Raw genomic sequence first — 17,983 nt, forward strand, 5'->3', positions numbered from 1 at the left:
TACCATTTGGGGGTTGCCTACATTAGGGATTTTTACACCAGTGCAAACCCCCAAACTTAGATGTGTTACACCAGTTTAAAGCAGGACTTGGACTGGTACAAGTTACTCTGCTTGCGAACACTTCATCCAAGTACAAGGTGTCTACATTGGGAACTTGTACTGTTGTAGCTATTTCAGTGCAAAACTCCATAAAAGTGACAAGCTCTAAGAGCCAGAAGCAGGATCTGGAGCACAAGAGACAAGCATTCCATGGCAGCTATTCACAGCAGGAAGGCTAGCTGCCACATTCTGGACAACTGGAACATTACTTCCACCCCGCAGTGAATTACAGTCATGTAGTCCAAAAGTGACAAATGCAAATCATTGTGACTAGCTCAGTTTGGGAAGGAGTGGGATGGAAAAAGGCATCAAAACTATTCATAAAGCACTCACTGATCTCCACTAATGTATTTGCTCCTCTGCCCTGAGATTTTTTTTCAAACAATTTTAATTTACATTTGTTAAGCAAATCGTCCACCTACTTACCTGTAGGAAAAAGCAGCAATAAGAAGAGTGCATGGTCCCTCCCCAGCTTAAGTGTCTTGCTCCCGATGCAAATGATTTTTAAAAATGAATATTAGCATAGTTCAGCTCCGTAAGGGCTATTTCAGAAAAGTATGGTTGTCAAGTCAAGAAGGTAAATGCAACAAATTGGAGAAATCAGCAAGGATGGCGTTAAGAGTTTTGGAGAGCCATAAGCAATAGCCAGAAGCTTGGCTTTCCCATTCCTGCCTTCAGTCCCAGTGCTAGAAGAGGGAATTGGACTTTGTGCACAATTGTAGCAGGTTGGGTGAGGGAGGAAAGAACTCAAAACACAACATCAAGACAAAATTGCTGAGGATTCTACAAGGAATCTAGAAGCAAGAGAGCCCGTGTAGTTACTAGATTTTCTGGTACTTAAGGCCAGCCATGGTCACTAGTAAGCTGCTTTGTTTTTAGGGTCTAAGGCATATGCTTTAGAAAACTGAGCTTAATGTTAAAATGGAACTCCTGTCCACGTTGTAGAAAAACCTATTTTATATGCCTAATCAGACATACCAGAGAATGTAAAAAGAAGCATACCATATGGTTTCTTCTATTTCTGAAAACTCTTGGGGCATATCTTACCTATGGCATTCTTTACCCTTAAAAATGTTCCTAACAGCCCTTTGTGATCTGTTTTAAAACCCCACAAGCCTCTTGGTTTGTAACATGGTAGGTGGTCTGCTTTAGAAGAAAAACAAATAGCCAAATTTTTAATCAATTATTTATTTTATTGGGATTTTCCAAGTCATAAGGGCCACAGGACGTGGGGGGAAAAGTTGTCCGCACGTTGAATAAAAAAAAATTCAGGAAAAATACAAATTGGGAAAAACCAGAGCACCTAGAGAAACACGCGGATCATTAGGTATTGGACATTCCTTATCCATTATAAGAAAGATATGTAATGCTACGTTTCAGTGTTGTACAAGTGAAACATTGGCAAGAATCAAGTCCATTGCAGGCAAGTCTCAACATCCCCCAGATCCACTCGCTATCATCCTCATGTACCATGAAGTAAAAGTTACATAGCAATTTGAGTACTAGCATCCAGAACTGAGGTATCCAGTGCCCTGTCCCATCAGATAAATCAATACAAGAGTAAATCAGAGAATTCAGCACCAAGCATTTTATAGGTTTCAGAGTAACAGCCATGTTAGTCTGTATTCGCAAAAAGAAAAGGAGTACTTGTGGCACCTTAGAGACTAACCAATTTATTTGAGCATAAGCTTTCGTGAGCCACAGCTCACTTCATCGGATGCATACTGTGGAAAGTGTAGAAGATCTTTTTATATACACACAAAGCATGAAAAAATACCTCCTCCCACCCCACTCTCCAATGTAATATATGCCATCATGTGCCAGCAATGCCCCTCTGCCATGTACATTGGTCAAACTGGACAGTCTCTACGTAAAAGAATAAATCGACACAAATCAGACGTCAAGAATTATAACATTCATAAATCAGTCGGAGAACACTTCAATCTCTCTGGTCACGCGATTACAGACATGAAAGTTGCGATATTACAACAAAAAACTTCAAATCCAGACTCCAGCGAGAAACTGTTGAATTGGAATTCATTTGCAAATTTGATACAATTAACTTAGGCTTGAATAGAGACTGGGAGTGGCTAAGTCATTAGGCAAGGTAACCTATTTTCCCTTGTTTTTTTCCTACCCGCCCCGACGTTCTTGTTAAACCCTGGATTTGTGCTGGAAATGGCCCACCTTGATTATCATACACATTGTAAGGAGAGTGGTCACTTTATATAAGCTATTACTAGCAGGAGAGTGGGTTTGTGTGTGTGGGGGGGGGGGTTTGGGGTGAGAAAACCTGGATTTGTGCTGGAAATGGCCCAACTTGATTATCATACACATTGTAAGGAGAGTGATCACTTTAGATAAGCTATTACCAGCAGGAGAGTGGGGTGGGGAGGAGGTATTTTTTCATGCTTTGTGTGTATATAAAAAGATCTTCTACACTTTCCAAAATCCACTTTCTAAAAAAATATATAAGTGCCCAAATAAAAATGTACACAAACAGGCTGTATGGGCTACTTTAGAGCTCATTTCATATCACTAAATTATAGCATATATTTAAAATGTGTCTCAATACATATTTACAGTTATAACTTGAGGTTAAAATTTTGTTTTAATGTTATCTTTGAAAGCAAAAGAAAACCAAGTCACACTGAAACACGCTGCTGAAATAAACTCCTATGTGACCAGAGCTTGTGTAGGAGTTTAATTGCACGTGTACCATTGATATTCAATAGCAGAATAAGAGTTTGCATTTATAAAGCACCTTTCAGCAGAGGATTTCAAAGCGCCTTCCAAACATTTGCAAAAACACCCTTGGGAGGTACTATAGGTAAATATTAGACCATCCATTCTGCAGATAAAGTGAGGCAGAGAGAAGTCACTTGCCCAAGGCCACACAGTGGGTAGTGGAAGAGCTGGGAACCTGGAAATCCTGACTCCTAGTCATCTGCCTCTTTCTACTAGATGTTTAAGGGTCAGATGCACAACAGCCTAGAAATTAAAACTGAAGGCAGTGTTCCCTCGTTTACTCAACTAGCAGAGTCCCTCCAAGCATGGGCAATTTTACAGGATAGGCCCTAAAAATTATATTTTCAACCCCTTAGAGACAGAGATTTGGAGTTTAGTTTGAAGTTTGCAGAGTTTGCACAGGGATTTAGCTACATTGCTCTCAAATCAGTGACAATTTTGTACCTAAATCCCCCTTCAATTCAGCTGGGATTATCAGAAAATTTATTGTAGTGTAATTTTATTCTTTTCTTTTTATTAGCACTATTAGGTTTTTTTCTGCTGCCTCTCTAAAGTGTTGAGGAACTTGCAGATCACGACAACTTTACTGTTGCTTGTTAAATATTTACACAAGACTGCGTGCAAATCAATGATTATCTTAAAAAGAAAGGTGCACGTTAGTGCACAGAGACATTTAAAATGTTAAAAGAATAAGGATTTCATCTTACTCTAAGTCTTCTCTCTATAACTATGTAACTACAGTACATAGTAACTTCAGTAATTAGAAACAATGACTGCAGCCTGCCTAGAGTTATTAATTTAGAAACTAAAGTACTGTAGATATTCCATACCTTTGTAAATACTTTGCAACTTCACATCCAATTCTTATGTAACCCTAAAAGAAAATAACCATGTACTATTTTTCTAGGCTTTGCAGACTCTACAGTGGCAGCCCCATTACAATTCAAGTGTCCTCAGTTTCTGAAGCACCTCCCTTGCAGAAGTCAGAATTTGGACAAATAGTTAACCCTCTTAACCCCCTCCAAAGGGCAGTTTTCTTTTGATCAAAAGAGAGAAGGCATCACAATATAGGAAATAAGGTCTTTATGTATTGTTTGCCAGATGCTGGTGTCTACTGGCTTTCATGGCACAATCGCAATCTGACAGTATAGATAACGACAGCTCACTAAATAAAGACTTCAGCAGTTTGCCATCACAAGATGGTGGTTCTACTAGCAAACTACAAGTTTTAACAGTTTCAGCCAGGTAAGAGGAGACATGTAGAAAAATACATGTATGACCATATCACAAATTCAACACCATGAAGGGGACATAATGGAAGAAAAAGTACAGGTAGGAATCAGGGTCCCAACAAGAAGTTTATTGGGGCGAGAAAACTGCCAGGATCTTATTTTCTGTAACGATGTGTTCGTAACAGCTGGAAGCATTACACGGAGGAGGTCCATTTAAGTTACTGCTGAACTCACCATCATACGGTGTCTCATGATTCTTGTTCGAGAAAGTTGCCATGCCACTGCCAAGGCTGACAAGCGATTTCAGCACTGGAACGCTAGCAACACCAATCATTGTCAGGGTAAGAGGAAAGTCAGAATCGAGGAAGCTATTGTGGAACTTCAGAGAGACCTTAAAACTACCACATACACAGAATATATACATATAAAAAAAATACTGCAAGTATGATCAATCTCCTTATTACTCCAGACTCCAGCTAGAGTCGTAACATGCTCAGATCCTAAATATGAAAAATAGGTCATAAACACATGAGTGGTAAATGCAAGCACTCAAGGGGATAATACACTTCATTCATTATCTTGAAGTGACAATCAAAGTATGCCTTGTCTGGAATACCAATGGATCCCAAATTAATTGACTAGTGTTGGCAGATGGTGACTGAGTGGGTATTGGACTATTACAGGTTACGAAGTGCGATGCAATTCCTGGGGCATAAGCCTGAAGATCATTGTGAAAATTGGCTTCCATAATACTGTCCACAAAGAGGATATAGCAGCAGCTGTGATAAACTCTCTTCTGTCCTTGTGATCCAGTTACGCTCATTCCTTGACTGTACTGTAGATCTTTTGGACGGCTGCACAAGTAAGTTCCAAATCCTCAGGATACCTAATCTCCAGCTCTGCATTTGCCAGGTAGTGAGTGCCTGTAAATTCTGAAAAATAGCGGCCGATATCAGGGTGAGGGATTTCATTAGGCTCCAAGTTATATTCCAAGTTCTCTGTAGGGAGAAGAAAAAGCAGTTATCAGCACACTAATGCCCAGCAATGAAGAAGCTATTTGTCTCTGCCTTCAGTTAGTCAATCTTCTGTTTGAGGGTTTCACCTGCTCAGTTTTCTGAGCAGAGCGGATATATTTTTTATACTACCACCAAACTACCATGTCTGAGAAGAGTACCACTGGAATTAAACTAGAATGTCAGAATGCTAACTGGCTGTTGCTGTGAAGTCATTAATGGATATCAGTTCACTATGCAGAAGAGAAGGGAATGGTTCATACTGAAGAGAGAACAAGGACATCTGGGAATTAGGGCCCAATCCTATCGGCACTCCATCTATGTAGAAGCTACACAACTGGGCTCTAACTCCCACAGTCAGGAAGCCAATTCCCAGAAGAGGTCCTTACAAACTGCCAAATTGTTTGAAGAGCAAAGGAAAAGTCAGTTGTCTCAAACATGCACAAAGGAAGAATTGTATCTTCCCCCTTGAAGGCTCCCGAGGACCTGCTGGGATTTGAGCTACGTCTAGCACACAGAGATTAGCATTTAAAATTCAAATTTTCTGGAATAGCAGTCCTATCAGAAGTAAACGTTTACTCCTTACCACCACAGTATTTTCATGTTCTTTCCTATTTTTAAAACATGACCATTTAATCATTGCACACACAGAGATTAAAGTAAGATCAGAAGCAATGGTGCTACAGTAAGAAGATGAACCAAATGACTACTACTCGTTTATTCTGTCAGAGGAAAAGCTCTCATTTGTGAAAAGCAGTATTGCTGTGCAGTGGCCATTAGTGACTCTCAGGTGTACGATCCCTGTGGAGGTCTTGAATGATGTAATGTATACTTGGCAGCAACTGGAATATGGGTGAATACAAGCTATGCACAGCACTGTTTAGCTTATTTATAGTTCTTGGGGAGGATGCTGAGATCACTGCTTAGGAACAATCCATCCATCCGTAGTTCTGAAACTAGCAACAATTAAACTGATCTTTCACAAGCAATATGGTGAAAACTCACTTAGAATTACTGGTAATGCATTTAGTAGTTAATTGTGACCCAAACCATATAAATCGCAACTGTTAAAACTTTAAAAAACAAACATATTTGTTTGAAATTCTCCCCCTCAAAATCCCACACTCTCTCTAAAGCACAAAACTGAAATTGATGCAACAAGCAAAAAGTGACCTGCACAGAGTTTGGAAGGGACAGGAAGCATGGGTGAGATATGGGATGGAAAGTAAGGACAAAACAACTGTAGCATACGAGATTGTGCTCCAGAACCAAAACCCCTGGAACTCACTAAAGATGAGAACTTGGGCTCTGCGACCAGCCAGTACTACAGTTACTAATTTAGATTACAAAAAGGGAAACAGATGAGAATATAACACATATAGTAAGATACTGGGGAAGATATTTTATTCTCATCCTAATAATGTGTGCAGAGAGAAGAAAATGTTATTTCTTAGAAAAAGCAGGACCTTCCAAAAAGTCTGCTTCATAAACACACAAGCATTGGGGCAGAGGCACAGATTCAAGAATCCCAAATACTACTTATTTTCGGACTACCAAGTGCAAAGTAAAATATTTGGGGAAATCTAGAACCACTAATCTCCCTGTATTTTACACCTACAAGTGTATCTGACCTTTGCATTTAATTTTTAAACTTACCCTCATGTACTGTACTGCAAACTATGTTAGACAGCACCCTCTAGTGAAAGCTGAACCATATTCAGTCAAAATAAATTTTCATAATCAAAGTGCTTCAGAAACATTTAATCAATCTTTGTAACACCCCTGTGATGAAGGTATTGTCCCCATTTTATAGATAGTGAGAGGAAGGCAAGTGAAGTAATCTGCCCAAGATCAAGGGGGAAGTTAGTGTCACAGGAAGGATCAGAATGCAGGAGTTCCTAGCACTCAATATTCCTGTGTTCGGACCACCACCAGATTTATTTTTTTATATAGTACAGTGCATTAAAAAATGGCCAGAACAATTTCTATAAAAGGCATAGTGATCATAAAAATGAAACCTTCCATTACACAATGACTTTACTCCTGATTTTTGTCCAAATCTCCTTAGAAACCTGACAAAAACAAGAAAAAAAATCCTCACAAAAGCCAAAAAATTCAGGGTTAAGGCTGAAATTCCATCATAGAATATCAGGGTTGGAAGTGTAACAGAAGGGACCTCAGGTGGTCAACTAGTCCCCCCTGCACAAAGCAGGGCCAATCCAACACTGAATCATCCCAGCCAGGGCTCTGACAAGCTGGACCTTAAAAACCTCAAAGGTAGGAGATTCCACCACCTCCCTAGGTAACCCATTCCAGTGCTTCACCACCCTCCTAGTGAAATAGTGTTTCCTAATATCCAACCTAGACCTCACCCACTGCAACTTGAGACCATTACTCCTTGTTCTGTCATCTGTCACCACTGAGAACAGTCTAGATCCATCCTCTTTGGAACCCCCTTTCAGATAGTTGAATGCAGCTATCAAATCCCCCCTTATTCTTCTCTTCTGCAGACTAAATAATCCCAGTTCCCTCAGCCTCTCCTCATAAGTCATGTGTTCCAGTCCCCTCATCATTTTTGTTGCCCTCCGCTGGACACTTTCCAATTTTTCCACATCCTTCTTGTAGCATGGGGCCCAAAACTGGACACACTACTCCAGATGAGGCCTCACTAATGTCGAATAGAGGGGAACGATCACGTCCCTCGATCTGCTGGCAATGCCCCTACTTATACAGCCCAAAACGCTGTTAGCCTTCTTGGCAACAAGGGCACACTGTTGACCCATATCCAGCTTCTTGTCCATTGTAACTCCTAGGTCCTTTTCTGCAGAACTGCTGCCTGGCCACTCAGTCCCTAGTCTGTAGCGGAGCATAGGATTCTTCCATCCTAAGTGCAGGACTCTGCACTTGTCCTTGTTGAACCTCATCAGAGTTCTTTTGGCCCAATCCTCCAATTTGTCTAGGTCCCTCTGTATCCTATCCCTAACCTCCAGCGTATCTACCACTCCTCCCAGTTTAGTGTCATCTGCAAACTTGCTGATGGTGCAGTCCATGCCATCCTCCAGATCATTAATGAAGATATTGAACAAAACCAGCCCCAGGACCGACTCTTGGGGCACTCCGCTTGATACCGGCTGACAACTAGACATAGAGCTATTGATCACTACCCGTTAAGCCCGACGATCTAACCAGTTTTCTATCCACCTTATAGTCCATTCATCCAGCCCATACTTCTTTAACTTGCTGGCAAGAATATTGTGGGAGACCGTAACAAAAGCTTTGCTAAAGTCAAGGAATAACACGTCCACTGCTTTCCTTTCATCCACAGAGCCAATTATCTCCTCATAGAAGGCAATTAGATTAGTCAGGCATGACTTGCCCTTGGTGAATCCATGCTGACTGTTCCTGATCACTTTCCTCTCCTCTAAGTGCTTCATAATTGATTCCTTGAGGATCTGCTCCATGATTTTCCAGGGACTGAGGTGAGGCTGACTGGCCTGTAGTTCCCAGGATCCTCCTCCTTCCCTTTTTTAAAGATAGGCACTACATTAGCCTTTTTCCAGTCTTCCGGGACCTCCCCCGATGGCCATGAGTTTTCAAAGATAATGGCCAATGGCTCTGCAATCACATTCGCCAGCTCCTTTAGCACTCTCGGATGCAGCGCATCCAGCCCCATGGACTTGTGCTCATCCAGCTTTTCTAAATAGTCCCAAATCACTTCTTTCCTCACAGAGGGCTGGTCACCTCCTCCCCATGCTGTGCTGCCCAGTGCAGTAGTCTGGGAGCTGACCTTGTTCGTGAAGACAGAGGCAAAAAAAGCATTACGTACATTAGCTTTTTCCACATCCTCTGTCACTAGGTTGCCTCCCTCATTCAGTAAGGGGCCCACACTTTCTTTGACTTTCTTCTTGTTGCTAACATACTTGAAGAAACCCCTCTTGTTACTCTTAACATCTCTTGCTAGCTGCAACTCCAGGTGTGATTTGGCCTTCCTGATTTCACTCCTGCATGCCTGAGCAATATTTTTATACTCCTCCTTAGTCATTTGTCCATTCTTTTTTGTGTTTAAGATCAGCAAGGATTTCACTGTTAAGCCAAACTGGTCGCCTGCCATATTTACTATTCTTTCTACACATCGGGATGGTTTGTTCCTGTAACCTCAATAAGAATTCTTTAAAATACAGCCAGCTCTCCTGGACTCCTTTCCCCCTCATGTTATTCTCTCAGGGGATCCTGCCCATCAGTTCCCTGAGGGAGTCAGGCTGCTTTTCTGAAGTCCAGGATCCGTATTCTGCTGCTCTCCTTTCTTCCTTGTATCAGGATCCTGAACTCTACTGTCTCAGGGTGACTGCCTCCCAGGTTCCCATCCACTTTTGCTTCCCCTACTAATTCTTCCCCGTTTGTGAGCAGCAGGTCAAGAAGAGCTCTGCTCCTAGTTGGTTCCTCCAGCACTTGCACCAGGAAACTGTCCCCTACACTTTCCAAAAACATCTTGGATGGTCTGTGCACCGCTGTATTGCTCTCCCAGAAGATAACAGGGCGACTGAAGTCTCCCATGAGAACCAGGGCCTGCGATCTAGTAACTTCCGTTAGTTGCCGGAAGAAAGCCTCGTCTACCTCATCCCCCTGGTCTGGTAGTCTATAGCAGACTCCCACCACAACATCACCCTTGTTGCTCACACTTCTAAACTTAATCCAGAGACTCTCAGGTTTTTCTGCAGTTTCATACCGGCGCTCTGAGCAGTCATACTGCTCTCTTAGGCCTGGTCTACGTTATGAGTTTATGCTGATTTTAGCAGCGTTAAATCAAATTAACCCTGTAGCCATCCACACAACAAAGCCATTTTTGTCAACATAAAGGGCTCTTAACATCGATTTCTGTACTCCTCCCTGAGGGGATTAGCGCTGAAATCGACATCGCCGTTTTGAATTAGGGTTAGTGTGGACGCAATTCGATGTTATTGGCCTCCAGGAGCTATCCCACAGTGCACCATTGTGACCGCTCTGGACAGCACTCTGAACTTGGATGTACTGGCCAGGTGTACAGGAAAAGCCCTGGGAACTTTTGACTCATTTCCTGTTTGGCCAGGTGAGCTCATCAGCACAGGTGACCATGCAGTCCCAGAATCGAAAAAGAGCTCCAGCATGGACCGAACAGGAGGTACTGGATCTGATCGCTGTATGGGGAGAGGAATCCGTGCTATCAGAACTACGTTCCAAAAGACGAAATGCCAAAACATTTCAAAAAATCTCCAAGGCCATGAAGGACAGAGGCTACAGCAGGGACGCAACACAGTGCCGCGTGAAACTTAAGGAGCCTCAGACAAGCGTACCAGAAAACCAAAGAATCACACGGATGCTCCAGGACAAAGCCCCAGACATGCCACTTCTATGCTAAGCTGCATGCAATTCTAGGGGGGGCCGCCACCATTACCCCACCCTTATCTGTGGGCTCCGATGATGGGTTACTTTCCACCATGCCTGAGGATTTTGTGGACGGGGAAGATGAGGAGCACGATGAGCTAGGGGAGAGCACGCAGCACATCGTTCTCCCAGACAGCCAGGATCTTTTTATCACCCTGACTGAAACACCCTCCCAACCCAACCAAGCTGGAGAAGGGACCTCTAGTGAGTGTACTCTTTAAAATATAATACATGTTTTAAAAGCAAGCATTTTTTAATGATTCATTTGGCCTGAGGACTTGGGATGCATTTGTGGCCAGTACAGCTACTGGAAAAGTCTGTTAACGTGTCTGGGGATGGAGCGGAAATGCTCCAGGGACAACTCCATGAAGCTCTCCTGGAGGTACTCTAAAAGCCTTTGCAGAAGGTTTCTGGGGAGAGCAGCCTTATTCTGTCCTCCATGGTAGAACACTTTACCACGCCATGCTAGCAGCAAGTAATCTGGTATCACTGCATGACAAAGCCTGGCAGCTTATGGTCCCGGTGTTTGCTGGCATTCAAGCAACATCCGTTCTTTATCTCTCTGTGTTATCCTCAGAGAGCGATATCGTTCATGGTAACCTGGCTGAAATAGGGGAATTTAATTAAGGGACATTCAGAGGTGGCCGTTCCTACTGGGTTGTTTGCCTGTGGTTGAAAAGACTAACTCCCCGCAGTTAGCGAAGTGGTGGTGGGAGGACATTAGCATTGAGCTGTTCGCATTTGGCTAGCAGGGGGTAAAGCGATCATCACAGGGAATTGGATGGTTGGGGGGGTTAGTTTGGTTTCTGCTGCTGCATGTTAACACAAAAACCGGAGCACTAAATGGCCAACTCAACGGGCTTTGCTTGTATGGGAGAGGAGGGCGCTGCTGTTATGAAGGTTGCAGAAGCCAAAAGACCATGGCTTACCATGGCCGCCTGCAAGCCGAATTCTGTTGCCCGGCCCTGCGTGTGTGATCTCTAACACCAAAGCCACAGGCACTCAATATAAGATGCAGAATGCGACCCTGTACCAAAATCACACGTGCTCTGTAATGTGAATAGTGTTGTTCACCGTGAAAGAGTATAGCTGTTGTTCTGCGAAATATATCTTTTTAAATACTTCACTCCCTTTTTTTCCTCCCGCAGCTGCAAATGTTTCAAGCCTTCCTCCTCCATCCCAAAGGCTATTTCAGATAAGGCGGTGAAAAAAAATGCACGTGCGATGAAATGTTCTCTAAGCTCATGCAGTCGTCCGGCACTAACAGAGCTCAGCAGAACGTGTGGAAGGACACAGTAGCACAGTATACGAAAGTGGCCAATGAACGTGAGGACAGGAGGGATGATCGAGATGAGAGGTGGCAGCAGGAAAATCAGAGAAGGCAGGATGCAACTCTGGAGCTACTGTGGGATCAAACGGACATGCTCCGGCATCTGGTAGAGGTTCAGGAACGGCAGGAGGATTACAGACTGCAGCTGCAGCCCCTGTTTAACCGCCCTCCCTCCTCCCCAAGTTCCATAGCCTCCTCACCCAGACGCCCAAGAACGTGGGCGGGGGGGAGGAGAGGAGGCTCCGAGCACGCAACCACTCCACCCCAGTGGACAGCCCAAGCAACAAAAGGCTGTCATTCAACAAGTTTTGAAGTGGCCTTTTCCTTTCCTCCTCCCACACCCCACCTGGTCTACTTTGTGAGTTCTCTCTCTATTTTTATAATCAATTAATAAAGAATACGTGGTTTTTAAATGATAATGACTTTATTTCCTTTGCAAGCAAGCTGTGATAGAAGCGGGGAGGGTGGGTTGCTTACAGGGAATTAGAGTCAATCAAGGGGGCAGGTTTTCATCAAGGAGAAACCAACAGAAGTGTCTCACGGTACCCTGGCCAGTCATGAAACTAGTTTTCAAAGCTTCTCTGATGCGCAGCGCTTCCTGCTGTGTTCTTCTAATCGCCCTGGTGTCTGGCTGCATGTATTCAGTGGCCAGGTGATTTGTCTCAACCTCCCACTCCGCCATAAACTTCTCCCCCTTACTCTCACAGAGATTGTGGAGCACACAGCAAGCAGCAAGAACAATGGGAATACTGGTTTCACCGAGGTCATAGCGAGTCAGTAAACTGCGCCAGCGACCCTTTAAACGTCCAAATGCACACTCTACCACCATTCTGCGCTTGCTCAGCCTATAGTTGAACAGCTCCTTACTACTGTCCAGGGTGCCTGTGTATGGCTTCATAAGCCAGGGCATTAAGGGGTAGGCTGGGTCCCTAAGCATAACTATAGGCATTTCAACATCCTCAACAGTAATTTTCTGGTCTAGGAAGTAAATCCCTTCCTGCAGCCGTTTAAACAGACCAGAGTTCCCGAAGATGCGAGTCTCATGAACCTTTCCCGGCCATCCCACGTTGATGTTGGTGAAACATCCCTTGTGATCCACCAGTGCTTGCAGCACCATTGAGCAGTACCTCTTACTGTTTATGTACTGGCTGCCCTGGTTCTCCGGTGCCAAGACAGGGTTATGCGCTCCGTCTATAGCCCCACCACAGTTAGGGAATCCCATTGCAACAAAGACATCTACAGAGTCACTATCTTTGATAGCAGCAGCTCAATGATTGCGTTGGCTACTTGCATCACAGCAACCCCCACAGTAGAGTTGCCCACTCCAAATTGATTACTGACTGACTGGTAGCTTCCACAGGGCTATTGCCACTCGCTTTTGAACTGTGAGGGCTGCTCTCATCTTGGTATTCTTGTGCTTCAGGGCAGGGGAAAGCAAGTCACTAAGTTCCATGAAGCTGCCCTTACGCATGCAAAAGTTTCGGAGCCACTGGGAATCATCCCAAACCTGCAACACTATGCGGTCCCACCAGTCTGTGCTTGTTTCCCGGGCCCAGAATCGGTATTCCACGGCATGAGCCTGCCCCATTAACACCATGATCTCCAAATTGCCGGGGACCGTGGTTTGAGAGAAATCTGTGTCCATGTCCTCATCACTCTCGTCACCATGCTGCTGTAGCCTCCTCACTTGGTTTTTCAGGTTCTGGTTCTGCATAAACTGCACAATAATGCGTGAGGTATTTACAATGGTCATAACTGCTGTGGTGAACTGAACGGGCTCCATGCTTGCCCTGTTATGGCGTCTGCTTGGAGAATCCAAGGAAAAGGGCACGAAATGATTGTCTGCCGTTGCTTTCATGGAGGGAGAGTTGACTGACGACATTTACCCATAATCACCCGCGACAAATTTTTGGCTCCATCAGGCATTGGGAGCTCAGCCCAGAATTCCAATGGGCAGCGGGGACTGCGGGATAGCTACCCACAGTGCACCACTCGGAACGTCGACACTTGCCACAGTACTGTGGATGCACAAAGCTGAATTAATGTGCTTAGTGTGGACGCATGCACTCGACTTTGTACAATCTGTTCCCAAAAATTAACTTCTGTAAAATCGGAGTAATTTTGTAGCGTAGATATACCCTTACATACAGTGCAACTCCCTCACCTTTTCTGCCCTTCCTGAACAGCTTATATCCATCCATGACAGTACTCCAGTCATGTGAGTTATCCCATCAAGTCTCTGTTATTCCAGTCACACCATAATTCCTTGACTGTGCCAGGACTTCCAGTTCTCCCTGCTTGTTTCCCAGGCTTCTTGCATTTGTGTATAGGCACTTAAGGTAACTCGCTGATCGTCCCGCTTTCTCAGTATGAGGCAGGAGCCCTCCCCTCTTGCGCCCTCCTGCTTGTGCTTCCTCCCCGTGTCCCACTTCCCCACTTACCTCAGAGCTTTGGTCTCCTTCCCCTGGTGAACCTAGTTTAAAGCCCTCCTCACTAGGTTACATCCTTAACATATTCTGTTTAGACAATGAAGCTCACCTGCTACGTGTTCAGACTGTTCTCAGGCCCCTTACAGAATTGCATCAACTGTAATACTACCAAATAATTTTCAGATTTAAGTAAAAGTTGGATCTATTCTTCCAAACACAGCAATCAAAGTTTTCAGCAGTGTTTTCTTATCATGTAAACTATTAAAGGTATTTCAAAATAAAATTGGAGGGTGGCAAGTTAAACTGAAGTTAACTTTTCAGTTCATTCCTAGTAGTACTGATCTCATTGAGAAGTTATGGGGGTGTTCAGAAGCAAGGTAGGTCAATTTAAGATTTGAATATCAGTTTCCTTCTTGCTTTAATCTTGATTTTCAGAGTACATATTAATCTGTTTAAATAATAATCCCTAGTGTTTTAATATCCATATAACTTTAGTGTAAATATTAACATTGTTCAAATATTAAGCAGAACAGATCTGATATACCACACATTTACAAATAAATGAAATGCACACGTATCACATCTACAGGCTGATTTATTTGCTCACCTTGAGCAGCGTATCTGCAGGATCCATCCTCCACCAGCACATTGTAAAAAGGTTGATGGGGACCATGAGGTAGGCTATGGACATTCATATTTCTAATCCATTCTTGTCCCATCATGCAGGTGGGATCCCAGCCATAGATGACACAGTTATAGCCGTATCTAATTAGAAGTATTAAACAAATTAATCAAAATCTTGGAAAGGTGCACAGCTAGATACTCTTCTTGAGAGAGGAAGACTACCACTAAAGGGTATGGGATCTGCATGCTGGCACTCATGAGCTCCTGGGAGAGAGTCTGTATAAAGAACACCATTGACTGAAGAATTAAGAAATTCATGTTCTACCTTCAAACTGAAGACAAAGCAAATTAAGAGTAATTCTGAGAACAAAAGATTAATGGAGTTCTCATGGTGCCAATTCTAATCCAATCCACCTGAGCATGGGACTGCAAGTGGAAGACTTGTTCAAAGAGATCCTTTTACAATATTCCTTCGTATGGGAGGGAATTGGAACAGTCATCCCGTACTTTAACTCCGTGGTCAAAGAAAATATTTTGAATAATAAAGCAAACTCACATTTGTTTAACTGAACACAAACAGCCATTCTCTCCCCATCTCTGCTGATAAACCAATAATCATTTTCACCATGGTTCTTGCCTCACACCCATCCAAATCACTTCAGAGATGACGACACCTTCTTTCCATTTCCTCAATGGCTGATCAATTCCAGCCTATCCTTCACCATAGTATTTGAATGCCCCGAGCAGGACAGCATCTACTAGCTCACAGCCCATACACCATAAATCTTACTTTGCAGCAAATGGTCATATGGGATCATGCCACAACTTGTAAGCCCAAGGGCAAAATTCCAATAAAGAAGTTTTTTATGCAGAATTAGGTTACAAGAATTTCTAAAGGGTGAAGTACAACCTTGTAAGAGCCTCAGGTATGTAGTTCACGTATACTGCCCCCAATCCCACCTTCCTTGGTAACAAACACCTTGCTGTCATATAAGCACATAGGGACCACTGTGATCATCTAGTCTGACCTCCTGTATAAAACACACGCCATAGAAGTTTCCCAAAATATTTCCTATAGCAGATTTTTTAGAAAGCCATCCAATATGGATTTTAAAATGGTCAGTGATGGAGAATCCACCACAACCCTTGGTAAATTCATACTATGGACCTCGTCAAGTTTCCTTCAAACGAACTAACTCCCAAATGACAAACACAAATCATGAGTTAAATACTAAAAGACAAACAAACAGTATGTGGCACAGATTAAAGTGAATTTGAAAACCACAGTGAAATTACAGTAAAACAGAAAAATTAAGAATTGGGAAGGAGAAAAGATGTAGTCTAAGAGTAAATTTGGGGAAAAAGCATATTTAGTTGCTATGCTCTGGTCAAATATTAAAACTGCAATCAAACCTATTACAATGCAAACTGACCTGCAGCTTACATTTAACACTCAGTTTAGAAGTCATTGTATGGGGAGGGACAATTATTGTCCATTCCCGCCATGTGACCCTAGGATTTCTGGGCAACGAGTTTCCAGAAACATAAAACCTATTTTATTTTTCTAGCGTTATACGTGATTGTGTGGTACCCTCTGAGAAGTCAAAGTGACTGTGTCTGTCCTTAAACCTGCTCCTCATGCACTTATCAGGAACCGGGCCAGAAAAGCAGCAGAAGTAGCACATCACCAGCAGGTTGCATCCCCCCAAAAATAAAGGCAGAAAAATGAAGTCTCCAGTGAATGTGGGGGTGGGGGGGGAGGAGGAGAGATATTATGGGAGAAAGATGATGTATAAGATTTTCTTGTTCCTTCCCACTGTCCCTTCAAAGAGGGCAGAAGAGCAAGAACAGAGAAAACAATGCGATATACTCATTGCTATCAGTACTATTCCAAGAGCTTAGCCATATAATCCCTGCCAACACATTAACACTTAGGGTTCAGATGGCTCATCTTCATGGTCCTCTTACTAAGCAAAGAATGGACAACACACTTGCGATCCATCAAAGGACAGCGAAGTATACAGAAGTCAGGCTTCATATCTCTAAAAGGATACATAAATAACTACACATAGGGGCAGTATGTTCCTTCTCAGACACTTCTCTAACCCTTCCTTAGCATGTAATAAAAATGATGATCAATCGCAGCAAGAAGGAAGCAGCTGAATGCATCATTCCATACACAAACAAGAGCACACAGTGTTACAGTAAAAAGAAAAGGAGTACTTGTGGCACCTTAGAGACTAACCAATTTATTTGAGCATAAGCTTTCGTGAGCTACAGCTCACTTCATCTTTTGGACACTGAAAGGTTCAGAGTTGATTACCTCTTGTGTTTCATGACCAGCCCAATAGAAAAGCAGATATCTTTGTGCTTCTCATCAGAACGGTGCTTCACCTCAGGTCCCACTTCCTCCTTACGGCGTTCAATATGCTCTAAGGTATGCTGAACTAAATATCCTACTGCCCCATGCTGGGATGGATCCAACACCTGAACATGCTGCAGGATATCCAGAACCTTCAGCAGGGAGAGAAAGACAACTAGGTTTATAAACAGTGTCTATAGTAGCTTTAAAAAGAAAAAAGAAAAGAAAACTATCTTCTCCATAGACCCTAAGTGCCCAATTCTAGATGTCCGCTCCTCTTCAGATCAGGGTTCTCAAAACTTTTTCCATAAGGTGAACCACATTTTGCTACAGATTTTGGACCAGTTGCCATCTATCCACCACGGCACAGACTACCTCCTGTCCCATTCAGCATCATGTAACATGCATGTAACAACTACTGCAATTACTTACCGGAAAAGTAATATTAGGAAAATATTTAACAAATCAACTGCCTTTTATTGCAGTTTAGCAAGTGAAAGTGAGGAACCAGCACCCTGCAACCAGTCTTCAAAAACCAGCGTCTGCTCCAGACTGCAGAGCTAAAGAGCCCTTCAGAGTTGTTTCTCATTACAAGCACCCTTAATGCCCACTAATAGTCACTAGCCTCTTAGCCGGAAGGACTGGAGATAGTCCCTTCAAAGCCAACAAACATCACTCCTAATTTCTCAGAAAGGTCAGCGTTGCAAAACATGAGGTACACCCCT

General features: G+C 43.2%; 1 protein-coding gene across 3 annotated transcripts in view; it reads right to left on the reverse strand.

Moving 5' to 3' along the window:
- Positions 1–1,271: 1,271 nt before the first annotated feature.
- Positions 1,272–17,983, reverse strand: part of FBXO21 (F-box protein 21) — a 44,067-nt gene continuing 27,355 nt past the window's right edge. For all 3 annotated transcript variants that reach the window (XM_077834671.1, XM_077834669.1, XM_077834670.1), the window contains 3 exons: positions 17,220–17,410; positions 14,880–15,037; positions 1,272–5,077 (listed from right to left, as the gene is read on the reverse strand). In XM_077834671.1, the coding sequence (XP_077690797.1) occupies positions 4,899–5,077; positions 14,880–15,037; positions 17,220–17,410 (528 nt within the window). In that variant the 3' untranslated portion in view covers positions 1,272–4,898. The remainder of the gene's footprint in view (positions 5,078–14,879; positions 15,038–17,219; positions 17,411–17,983) is intronic.

The sequence above is a fragment of the Eretmochelys imbricata genome, chromosome 15 (assembly GCF_965152235.1).
Source record: "Eretmochelys imbricata isolate rEreImb1 chromosome 15, rEreImb1.hap1, whole genome shotgun sequence".
In the NCBI taxonomy this organism is placed as follows: domain Eukaryota; kingdom Metazoa; phylum Chordata; order Testudines; family Cheloniidae; genus Eretmochelys; species Eretmochelys imbricata.